This window comes from Desmodus rotundus, chromosome 4 (genome assembly GCF_022682495.2).
Source record: "Desmodus rotundus isolate HL8 chromosome 4, HLdesRot8A.1, whole genome shotgun sequence".
Taxonomy (NCBI): Eukaryota; Metazoa; Chordata; class Mammalia; order Chiroptera; family Phyllostomidae; genus Desmodus; species Desmodus rotundus.
The window spans coordinates 115,996,913-116,009,732 of NC_071390.1; the positions used below are offsets into that span (position 1 = coordinate 115,996,913).

Genomic DNA, 12,820 nt, shown 5'->3' on the forward strand with positions numbered 1-12,820 from the left:
ATTGCCATTCACACAGTCGAGATGCAGAATGTTCCCAGACCACAGGACCCCTCCTGCTGGCCCTTTAGAGGTAGCCTATGGGACGTGGCATTTGTATACTTGGCCACTCCAAACACCAAGGGCCAAATTCTAGATGGGTTGTCCATGGGAGGACTCCCTCCGGGCCAAAGGCAGTCACTGCCTCGAAGCAGCAGGGCCACGCAGAGCCCGCGGGCAGTCGGTGGGGCTGGACGCACCGGAAGAGGGTGGGGGCTTAGAGGCATCTCAGGACAGACAGCCATGATTGTTTAGGGCCGTCTTGTTCTGACAGAACAGTAGGTTACACTTTCTTATTAAACAGGATGGTCTTACATTTCAAAAGATTACATTAAGCTTTGAGCCCTAGTATGTAGATGAAACAATAATTTCAATCATGCCCTGTCATTTTCACTGTTAAAATAATTGAAGGGAGAAAGAGTGGATTATCTACCACGCAGGAACTTTGTTGACAGCCTTCCTACAGAGGAGACTCAAATGAGATTTGAAAGCAAACACGAAGGAGCCTTCCAGAAGGTGTGTGATCCACTGTCGCTTGTCCCCAGGCACATAAACGCTCCAGGAGAGGTGCATCCATGGCTAAGAGATCACTTGACAATAGCAAATGTATGACTTTCCAATTTCGGAATAAAACTAATGACCTACTTCTGAAAAATTAAGAACAGTGTCATATAATCATTTTGACTTTTTTAGAACCAAAAGGAAAATTCTCTCAAATTAGGTGAACATCGACAGCTCCAGACACTTGGTTATGTAGTTCTTGATGAAGGTCTCATTGGCAGTCTCCTTGATATAGAAGTGATTTCCTGGACGCACGAGAATATCAAGCCTTCCGCTGGTTACATCTTTCCAGGCTAAAAATAAACAAAACGATAAATTTAATAACAAACGATACTTACCTGAAAACAAAACACTTACTTCCAGATACTACCTTTCGAAGATCTGGCACCAGGGGCAGAGTTCCTTTCCAGGTCTCATGTTCTATAAGTCGTGTATTTTTTATTTCCTTAAGGCCTATCAGTATCCAGTAGCCTTACCTGCATTCTCTCATTTTACACATGACTGACATCTCTCCATTTAGTTAAATAAAATTTGGGCCCATTTTCTACTTATTGCAGTAACTTCTGATTGAACTTTAGCTGAAAAACTATCAAACAAACATCTCAATAAAATACTCAAAGTTATCAAAGTCATTTCACCTTTCACATCTTTTACTATATCTTCAGATCCAAGAAAGCATGTTAAGTCACAAGACAGAACAGGCTCAGATGGTGCACTGAATCTGTAAACAGAAAAGAGCCAGTTAGTAACTTTTCCAAGGATCTTTTCCTGTCATTAGAGTCACTTGAATGAAACATCGTATGTCCTTGCTTCTTTCTTTTTTGCTATTTCCAGAAATCCAAAGTTTTTTTTTTTTTAACCAGAGGTCCTTCTACATGTGAGCCTCTCTGTGTCCAGGCCATTTTCCAAGATCATCTAACTTCTAGAATAATACAGGTGGCAGTTGGATGGCACTTGGGTGCCCAGTCCAACTCAGGGTGAGGCCGATTACAACTAGTCCCTTGAACTGCCATTCCCAGAAATGACCAGCAATCCATGGTGCAGAGATGGTTGCAACCGTCAAAACAAAAGCAGGTTCACGCAAGCAGGTCCCCTGAGCTGGTTCCACCCATTCTCAGTTTAATCACAACAGCAACATACATTTATTGAGCTGGTGCTGGCTGCTGTGTTCACCACGGGGAACCCATGGACAAGCACTGGCTCTTTCCCCCTGCAACTCAGAGACGGGCTGGAGAGACAGACATGAGTGAGGCGATCAGACTCAGCTAGAGTTCAAGGGGTACCTGTGAATAATTGACAGGGGGGTGGGGCAGCGTCAGGCAAAGTCTCCCTGGGGAAAAAGAGTTGATCTGAGATCTGAATGAATAGGACAAAGCTTGGCAAAGTGGGGGGTGGGAAGGTGGGGAGGCAGTAGAAAAGAGAATGAGCACAAACCAGAAACTTTCTGAGAGTGAAGCAGGAACTGGGACAAATTAGAGTAAAAGAGGTAGACAAGGGCCACGTCTAGGCCTCATAAAGGCCATCCTTAGGATTTTGATCATCCTTAAGATGACAGGAAGAACTTCCACCAAGATAGAGACATAGGTAGATACACTGTGCTTCCTCACACAACCAAAAGGACAACAAATTTAAAAACAAAAAACAACCAGAACTGCCAGAAAATCAAACTATGGAAGTCCAACAACCAAAGAGTTAAAGAAGAAACATTCATCCAGACCAGTAGGAGGGGCAGAGATGGGCAGAGAGGATGTACTGCAAGGCAGCGACTAGAGGACTGGGAGGTCCCACATTTGTGTGCGGATAAACTGGGAGGAATAACTGGGGAGCGAGACAGACAGTGCTACCCAGGGTTCCAGAGTGGGAAAAGAAAGCCTCAAAACCTCTGACTGTAAAAACCTGTGGGGGTTGTGGCTGTGGGAGAAACTCCCAGCCTCACAGGAGAGTTTGTTGGAGAGACCAATAGGGTCCAAGAATTATACAAACCCACCCACCTGGGAATCAGCACCAGAAGGGCCCAATTTGCTTGTGGGTAGTGGGGGAAGTGACTGAAAGTGGGGTGAGAGCTGAGCAAGTGGAATTGTTCCCTCTCGGACCCCTCCCCCACATACAGCATCACAACACAGTGAGCTGGGTTGTCCCATCCTGGCTAATACCTAACACTCCACCCCTTACTACATAACAGGTGCGCCGAAACAAACAAATATGACCCAAATGAAAGATCAAAATTCCAAAAATAGAACTGAGCGATGAAAAGATAGCCAACCTATCAGATGCAGAGTCCAAAACACTGGTTATCAGGATGCTCACAGAAATTGTTGAGTATGGTCTCAAAATAGAGGAAAAAGTGAAGGCTATGAAAAGTGAAATAAAGAAAGATATACAGGGAACCAACAGTGAAGGGAAGGAAACCAGGACTCAACAGTTTGGAGCAGAAGGAAGAAATAAACATTCAACCAGAACAGAATGAAGAAACAAGAATTCAAAAAGATGAGGAGAGGCTTAGGAACCTTCAGAACAGCTTTAAACATTCCAACATCCAAATCATAGGGGTGCCAGAAGAAGAGGAAGAGCAAGAAATGAAAAATTTATTTGAAAAAATAATGGAGAACTTCCCTAATCTGGCAAAGGAAATAGACTTCCAGGAAGTCCAGGAAGCTCACAGAGTCCCAAAGAAGCTGGACCCAAGGAGGAACACACCAAAGCCATCATAATTACATTACCCAAGATTAAATAGAAGGAGAAAAATCTTAAAAGCAACAAGGAGACAGTTACCTACAAAGGAGTTCCCGTAAGACTGCCAGCTGATGTCTCAAAAGAAACCTTGCAGGCAAGAAGGGGCTGGAAAGAAATATTCAAAGTCATGAAAGGCAAGAACCTACATCCAATATTACTCTATCCAGCAAAGCTCTCATTTAGAATGGAAGGGCAGATAAAGTGCTTCACAGACAAGGTCATGTTAAAGGTGTTCGTCATTACCAAACCCTTCTTATAGGAAATGTTAAAGTGACTTACCTAAGAAAAAGAAGATCAAAACTATGAACAGTAAAATGACAACAGACACAACTATCAACAACTGAACCTAAAAAACAAAAAAACAAAAAACTAAGCAAACAATTAGAACAGGAACAGACTCACAGAAATGGGGATCACATGGAGGGTTATCAGTGGGGAGGGGAGGGGGAAAATGGGGGGAAAGGGTACAGGGAATAAGAAGCATAAGTGGTAGGTACAAAATAGACAGGGGGAGTTTAAGAATAGTATGGGAAACGGAGAAGCCAAAGAATTTAAATGTAGGACCCATGGACATGAACTAAGGTGGGGAATGCTGGTGGGAGGGAGGTGCAGAGCAGATGGGAATAAAGAGGAGGATAAAAATGAAATAACTATGATATCATAATCAATGAAATATACTTAAAAAAAAAAAAAGAATGACAGGAAGCCACCGAAAGGATTTAAGGCAAGTGCGTCAGAACCTAACCTGATTTTCATACCCCTGGGTGTAATGTGGGGAATGACTGGAGGTGGACTCAGGGCCTACGGTCCGCTCAGAGGCTCTTTCAATAGTCCAGGCAAGAAGTCCCACTCTTGCCCAGAATGCAGAAAACCAGGGGTGCCACTCTCAGTCTGCTGAATCGAAAAATCTCAACAAACTACTTTTCTTCAACTCATTAGAGAGCTGAGTTTGCAAGTCAAACTAGAAACCAAATTCCAAGGAGTGAGGCACCTTTGAGGAGAGGTGGGGCATGCAGACAGGCTCATGTACACAAGGCACAGGAGGAAGGTGTTTCTGCTGCACATTTGAGGAAGAAGAGACCAGCTAAAGTGTTAAAGTGCTAGAGACCAAGGCTGGGCGGGGGTTTGGGGTGCTGCGGCATTCACACTGCTTGCAGGCTCTTTTCCGTGGGCCTCCACTAGGGGTTCACAGGAAAGATAGAGAACAAGGCAGGAGGCCAGAAAGAGCCCCTTGGGTGGGGCAGGCAGGCAGTAGGAAATTGGCTGTGGCCATAAAATGGGCACTAAACCCTGGCCCCTGCCTAGGACTTCATTTCCTCAAACAGCTGGAGGAGGGGCATCAGACATTTTCAGTCCCCTGAAGGCAAAGACCCATGGCTGCCGGGGATGGAAGCACTAAAACGGTGTTGGGCCACATCTATACCAACATTTCTACTTCTGGGTAGGGCAGTGACTTTCACATAAGACCAACCATAGGGAGACGGGGGCAGGCATGCTGGGAGAGTCCCACCCACAAGGCCCAGGTGCACTAGGACACCTAAGAGCTCCCTGTCTTACCCCAGAGGCTGACCCCAATCATCGGGTAATAAGCAGCAGCTGTCTGTCAGTGGCGACAGAGACTGTTCTATAAGGCACAGGAAAGACTGAAACACCGTGGGCAGGTCTCCAATGGCCCAGTCTTCATGCTGAGCACATAGCAGCACAAGGGACTTGGAAGCTGCCATTGCCCAGAAGTAACAATAGTAAGAACAAAAGCCAGACACACGTAATTTCCAGTCTACATCGACTCAGCTCCCCATGCTGATGTCCTGGCAACAAATCCAGGTGTAAAAAATACATACTGCAGTCTCTGCTTCCTGCCTATCTGGAGATATATGTATTAAATATATGTATTATGTATGGATCGTATGCATTATATATGTATATATTTCATATATATAGGAAATAGCTCCACTGTCAAGAAGGAAAGCAACCAACAGAATCAGACTCAGAAAGGACCCAGACGTTGGAACGTCAGACAGGGACTTTGAATACCTATATTTGAGATGTCGAAAGCTTTTGCGGCAAAGATGGACAACATGCATGCGCAAACGGGGAAGGTCATTAGAGAAGTGAAAATGACAAGGAAGAGTCAAATGGAAGTTGTATGAACAAACAGCCACCCAAGAGAGGAACTCCTTTGACAGGCTCATCAGTAGACCGGATACAGCTGAGGAAAGAATCAGTGAACCTGAAGATGGTCAGTAGGAATTATCCAAACTGAAACGCAAAGGAAGAAAAGTTTAAACACGCAGACCACCTCGGAGCCATGGGACAAACTCTGACAGCCTACTCTGTGTATAACCGGGGCTCCGTGAGGAGAGTAGAGAACAGCACCAGCGTCCGGGCAGGAGGGGACAGCCTGAGGGGGTCGCGAGCAGTCAAGCTTCCCCACCTGGCACAGATTTCCACTTTGGCCACCAGGGGCCCAGACTCAGTGGTGATGGAAGCAGAGAGGACTGACGGATGCTCTGTAGGCCTGGAACGATTGAAATTGGAAAGGACTGAGAGCCACAGAGACTAGCAGGGAGAACAGGCTGAGAGTGTGGAAGGAGCAGGAGTGAAGGGGGGAGAAGAATCTAGAGAGCAGGGAATGTTTGGAATCTGGAGAGAGGTAGCCCATACCTGTGACTATGGCACTTCAATTCACTGGGGGGCAAGGGTGGGGGTGTTGAGAAGGATTTCTGTGTTGTAGGCAGGCAACCTCCCTGTGAGTGACTTCTCTTTTATTTTCATGTTGGGGAGTTTTCTTCTGAGAGCTCTTGAGAATGTAGCTAAGCTACTGTGGACAATTGCCGCCTCAGCATCCGCGCCATGTAGCCAAGCAGCCTGCGGGGTAGCTTGAACTGACCCTAGTGCAAGTGATGTCCTAGATGACAGCAGCAGAGTCACAGACACTGGGAAGTCCCTGACACTTCCGGAGAAACAATCTCTCCACTCCCTCAGCCTTCCCCTCGTGTGTCCCTAGGAGAAGACCCCTGTGAAGCCTACCAAAACTCACTCTTTTTGGTTTGAATTGACCGACCTGGACTTAGCCCAGAAACCCCAAAGCCCTCCACCCACAGCCACTAGGTGCCCTGGGTCCCGCTGCACTCCCGTCCACACCCTGCCCTGACCTCGTGGGGCCCTCCGGGTGCACCATGGACCTCCTCTCTCTCTCAGTGTCTATGGTGGGCTGTTGTTGAACTCCATCCACCAACACCCTGAAGCTCTACTAACAAATGTTAACAATGCCACAACAACAGCCTTTGGTAGTGAAGTTTTGCTGCTGTTTTGCTTTTAAAAATCGTGGTGGTTAGTTAGTTGCCGACCTGACCTCATTTGATCCTCACCACAGCACCTGGGTTTTTTTTCTCATCCCTTCTTCTGACACAAACTGTTGGGGGCACTCGCTCTGAATCTCCCAGTGAGCGGGTCCCAGGCAGAGGGTTTTGATCCTGGTAGGCAGAGTCTGCAGTGAGTCTACCTTTAACCACTGTGTGAGGCTTTTGCCTAATCATTTCATTGAATGTCCACAGGGACTTGAATTACTTTCCCATTTTTGGGGGGTGATATTGGACTGCTGTTTCTCTGATTCTGACTCTGTGCTAAGCCAGCGACACAGACAACTTATCCCTGGAAGAATCACACTTGTGCAAAGATGGTTGGGAGAGAAATGGCAAGAGGCGAAAAGACTCAGGCCCCCGGCTGGTGGACGTTAGACCAGAGGTGGGCAATGAATGAGGGATGTTTCACAGGTGAGTGAGCAGGGTTGTCTGTTTTCAAGGTGCTTCAAGTAGGTTCCACTTTCTGTAGTATTTGTGTAAACTTCTGGTCACACACTACCTGTGGTGGCCCTATGCCTTGTTCCAGCCTTCGTGGAGGAAATAAAAGAAACGTAGGCCCAAGTATCTGCCTTCTAGGAAAGTATGTGGGGGAGGCAAAGCCCAGGCAAAATCAGATGCATGTGTGACAGACTCTAGTGGTGACTAAGGGTCAGAGGCTGGCCCCTCAGTCACTGCTATGGAGACATTAGACTAGGAAGAGCCACGGTTAGGTTTACTTTATTGGGAAGCTTTACAGAATGTGAGGACTTTGGTCCTGCCAGAAGAATCAGGCATCAGGCCACACATCTCAGGAGATAGAGCAACAGTCACCTGCCATGCAGCAAAATGAGCCTGGAACAAGATTCACAGAAAAGCCAGCCACCCCTTCCTGGCCTGGTTTGCCTCCACGCAACTCAAGTCATAGGGGTCTGCTCCTGCTGAGCCCTCTAAGATGACAATACTTTGGCATTAACTTATTCGACAAATATTTGCTCTGTGATGAAACATGTTGAACCACATATTCACGCATACATAACACATTTAAAACAAAAATAGGCTCTTTTCATCTTACAGTGATACAATTTTTGTGCCCAGGCTCCATTCTAAGCCAGTAAAAGTATCACTGGTGGCCCCAAAGAAAATGAAATCAAACTCTGAGAATGTTGTCTTCCTGTATGAGCAGTCTACATTCATGTAGAGAATGCCAATCTACATTTTTCTAATTATTTCTAAAAAAAATTACTTATCTCAGTTACTTACATGTAATTTGTGAAAACGTGTGCATCTGCCTTCATAATGCCGGTATAGTGCTCACAAAAGTCCTTGTCACTAAGAATGTCCATCTGTGTGCCTCCGAATTGCCAAAGGAATGAGCGAATTTGTTCGTCTGATAATTCTTTCTCTTCTTGATTGCGAGCCGTGGCCTTAATAACATAAGTCTAATATTTCAATATAATGCACTTGTTCATAAACTGAAAACTCCCTATCTAAAGGAAATTCATTAAGTCAAGGTTTGGAAGTGGACTTCCTTATCCACAGGTTTCAGGGGGAGACCTATTTCTTTTTAAAAGCAGAAAGGACCTCTACAGAAAGGTCCTTTAAAAAGAAGAGGACCGCCCTGGCTGGTGTGGCTCAGTGGATTGAGTGATGGCCTGCGAACCAAAGGGTCTCTGGTTCAATTCCTGGTTGGGGCGTGTGCCTGGGTTGCAGGCCAGGTCCCCAGTGAGGGGGGCATGTGACAGGCAACCAACCACACAGTGATGTTTCTCTCCCTCTCTTCCCCTCTGTCTAAAAATAAATAAATAATATTTAAAAAGAAAAAGAAGAGAACCTTTTCTTCTACAGAAAGGTCCTCTGCACTACTAATTCCAGTGTCCTAATGCCACCAAAATGGCAATGAGGGTCTTTCTTTGGACGGGAAGGGAGAGCAAAGGACGGAAGCGTGCGCAGCAGGAACAGCAGCCCTGACATCCAAAGCGTGAGTGGTTCAGAAAGGTTGTCACTTTCGCCTTTGGAGATTTCAAATATTCTTTCCTGGCCCTGATCCAGTTACTTAGCTGAAAGTTGGTTAAGTTTCCAGCTGACCCAGAATGAAAGAATAAGAACTTTGGGTCAATATTATCTGAGAGATACCAGGACATTGCAGGCACTGACCAGGAAACAGAGAAGAGGAGAGATGATATTGGAAGAGATTTGAGAGTCTCTTCATTAGCCAATGGGACCCCCAACGTTGTCCCCATGCTGGGCCAGAATTCGCCAGACAGGGAAATAACAACGTGATCCCTCCCCCATTCCCTCCTCTTCACCACCCACCCTAGAAAAAAGTGAAGCTACTTACATGAGGAGCATATATACTGGACACAAATAAATGCATCGGCTCCAGCTTATGTTTTTCTTTCAGGTGCAGTGCAGTCATAAAAGCAACATAGGACCCCATACTAAATTTGGGAAAGAAAACATGATGATAACTGTTCAACAAAGTCACGATAAGCCATTGAAAGTCAATAAGAACAAGGACCATAAACACGGCAAGGATCACGACATAGGCAAAGGAAAGTACGTGTTAGTTGAATGAGAAATGTATTTACAAAGGGTGTACTGTCAATGATTTATATCAGCATAAAAAGTGTACTAAGCCCTGGCTGGTGTGGTTCGATTGGTTGGAGCATCGTCCCGTAAACCGAAGGGTCGCGGGTCACAGCTTTGATTCCTGGTCAGGGCACGTCCTGGGTTGCAGGGCTAAGTCCCTGGTCCAGGTGCCCCATAGATGCAATGCTTCTCTCTCACATCGATGTTCCTCTCCTCTCTCTCCCTCCCTTCCTCTCTCTCTAAACCCAATAAGCATGTGCTCAGGTGAGGATTTTTTAAAAAGTGTTTTAAGACATTGTACATAATTCAGTCTATGATTTAGTACTTCTTTCCACAATGTCTTGAAATTTACTTAAATTTCATTTTCCCCCTTCAGATCTCTATCACTTTGTCTTTGATAATATTTAGTAGCAGTCCTCAAAGCATGGCCTGGGGGCCCGTGGGAACTCCTGAGACCTTTTCAGGTGGTCTATGAGGTTAAAGCTATTTCCATGATAACGTCAAAATGCTCTATGCTCTTTTTACCTTCACTGTCTGCCGAGTGCGTGGGTGAGCCTCCCGGAGTCTGTGGGACATGGGGTATTGCAGCAGTTTGAGTGCAGAAGCAGACTGAGAGTCCAGCTGCCTTCTAGTCAGCCAGTCATTAAAAAGACTTGCAAAATGTAAAACAATGCCATGCCTCTCACTACTTTCGGGGGGAAATATAGTTTTACTTAAAAACATTATTTATATCAATACATAATGGGTTTATTAATATTATTTTAAGAATTTAAATATATTTAAAATGTCTTAGTTTTAATTTCTAATATAGTAAATATTGACTTTATACCACACATAAACAAAGTTCTATAAGGTCCTCAATGCTTTTCTTAGCATTTCATTTCATTTTATTATTCTTATATTTTATCGATTATGCTATCACAGTTGTCCCAATTTTTCGACCTTTGCCCCACTCCACCCAGCACAGCCCACTCCCCCAGGCAGCCCCCACACCATTGTTCATGACCACGGGTCATGCCTATAAGTTCCAAGGCTACTCCATTTCCTATACCGTGCTTTACATCTCCATGGCAATTCCGTGACTTCCTATTTGTACTTGTAATCCCCTCACCTCTTCACCCATTCCCCCACACCCCTCCCATTGGGCAAACATCAAAATGCTCTTCATATCCATGATTCTGTGTCTATTCTTGTTTGCTTTGTTTGTTTTTTAGATTCAACTGTTGATAAATGTATATTTATTGCCATTTTATTTTTCATAGTTTTGATCTTATTTTTAGATAAGTCCCTTTAACATTTCATATAATAATGGTTTGGTGATGACGAACTTCTTTAGTTTTTTCTCATCTGGGAAACTCTTTATCTGCCTTCTAATTCTAAATGACAGCTTTGCTGGGTAGAGCATTCTTGGCTGTAGGTCCCTGCTTTTCATGATTGAATATTTCTTGCCTATGCCTTGTAACCTGCAGTTTCTTTTGAGAAATCAACTGACAGTCTTATGGGAACTCCCCTGTAGATAACTAACTTCTTTTCTCTTACTGCTTTTAAGATTCTCTCTTTATCTTTAACCTTCAGCATTTTAATTATGATGTGTCTTGGAGTGGCCCTCTTTGGGTCCAACTTGTTTGGGATTCTCTGAGCTTCCTGGACTTGTATGTCTATTTTCTTCTGCAAATTGGGGACATTTTGTTTCATTACTTTTCAAATAAGTTATCAATTTCTTGCTCTTCCTCTTCTCCTTCTGGCACTCCTATGATTTGGATGTTGGGACATTAAAAGTTGTCCTGGAGGTTCCTAAGCCTCTCCTCATTTAAAAAAAAATTCTTCTTTCTTCTTTCTGTTCCAGTTGAATCATTATTTCTTTCTTTTGTTCCAAATCATTGATTTGAGTCCTGGCTTCCTTCTCTTCACTGTTGGTTCCCTGTATATTTTTCTTTATTTCACTTTGTGTAGCCTTCACTTCTTCCTTTATTTTCAGGCCATACTCAGTGTTTTGAACTCTGCATCTGATAGGTTGTCTATCTCCTCGTTGCTTAGTTCTTTCTCTGGACTTTTTAATTTGTTCTTTCATTTGGGCCATATTTCTTTGTCTTGGCACACCTGTTATGTTGTTAGGGAAGGAGCCTTAGGTAGTTGCCAGGGCGAGGCAACTCACTTTGCCACACTGTGGGGGAGGGGTCAGAGAGGGAACAATGCCACCTGCTGGGCACTCAGCCTATTTCAGTTACTTCCCCCTCTTCCCGCAAGTGAATGGTGCCCTTCCAGGTGCTGCCCTGGTGCTGATTCCTGGGGTGAGTGGGCTTGTGTATGTTCTAGGACCCCGTGGTCCCCTCAAAAGGACTCTCCTGAGAGACTGGCAGTTTATTCTGCCACTGCAACACCCAGAAAGTTTTTACAGCTAGAGGTTCTGAGGCATTATTTCCCAGTGCTGGAACCCTGGGTTGTGCAGACTGTCCTGAGCTGGCATTGCCCACTCCCGTATTGTTCCTCCCAGTTTGTCTGCACAAGAATGTGGGACTGCCTGGTCCACCAGCCGCCACATCACTGCATGTCCTCTCCACCCTGGCTGCCCATCTCTGCCCCTCCTAACAGTCTGGATGAATGTTTTGTGTTTAACTCCTTGGTTGTCAGACTTCCACACAGTTTGGTTTTCTGGAAGTTCTGGTTGTTTTTTGTTTTTATATTGGTCATTATCCTTCTTTTGGTTGTGCGAAGAGGTGAAGTGTTTCTACCTATGCCTCCATCTTGGCCAAAAGCCTCACAATCCCCCCCTGGTTTTTGCAGCCAGAAGTTGTGGGGACCTATCTTCCTGGCACTGGAACCCTGGGCTGCGGGGCCTGGTGTGGGGCTGGGACTCCTCACTACTGAGATATCCCTGCTGAGTTTTTATCCACTACATGTGAATGTGGGACCAGCCCATTCCACGTCTTTGCCCTTGCTACCAGTCTGGATGGTTGTAGTTTCTTTAATTCTGTAGTTGTCAGACCTCCATTAACTCAATTCCTGATGGTTCTGAGTGATGGCTGTTCTAATTTTAGCTGTAATTTTGATGTGATTGTGTAATGAGGTGAGCTATGTTTACCTGTGCTGCCATCTTGCCTGGAAAAAAATGGTCCTGAATGCTTTTCAAAACTATTAAAGCAGTACTGGAACAAAGAGTTTGTTAACAGCCGTGGACATTAGACATGTTTGTAGGAAAGACTGGTACAGACGTCCATGGCTGATGAAGTGCAAATTGCAGGTGATTTGGGAATACATATCAGGAGCTTAAACAATAGGCATATCATTTAACCTAAATTCTGGAAATGTGTTCTAAGAAGCTTATGAGATGTATACCAAATTTTCCACAAAAATGTTCACTGAAGTATTTTTATAACAGAAAAATATAAAAGTGATTCTATATTCACAAAGGGAGATTGATAAAACAAGTCATGAAGCAAAATGACCTCCAGAGCAACAGCAAGTGAAAGAAAGTCAGGGAAAGACAGAAAACAGGACCTCCCTGTAAAAGCACTGTGGAACCACATCAGGATTTTAAAGTACTTCCTAGGATGATG

The 12,820-nt window shown here is 44.7% G+C and overlaps 1 protein-coding gene across 1 annotated transcript in view; it reads right to left on the reverse strand.

Annotated features, from left to right (window-relative positions):
* Positions 1-543: 543 nt before the first annotated feature.
* Positions 544-12,820, reverse strand: part of OLAH (oleoyl-ACP hydrolase) — a 28,218-nt gene continuing 15,941 nt past the window's right edge. The window contains exons 6-9 of the mRNA XM_024578384.3: positions 9,013-9,112; positions 7,935-8,098; positions 1,236-1,318; positions 544-890 (exon numbers count right to left, since the gene is read on the reverse strand). Of these exons, the coding sequence (XP_024434152.2) occupies positions 754-890; positions 1,236-1,318; positions 7,935-8,098; positions 9,013-9,112 (484 nt within the window). The 3' untranslated portion in view covers positions 544-753. The remainder of the gene's footprint in view (positions 891-1,235; positions 1,319-7,934; positions 8,099-9,012; positions 9,113-12,820) is intronic.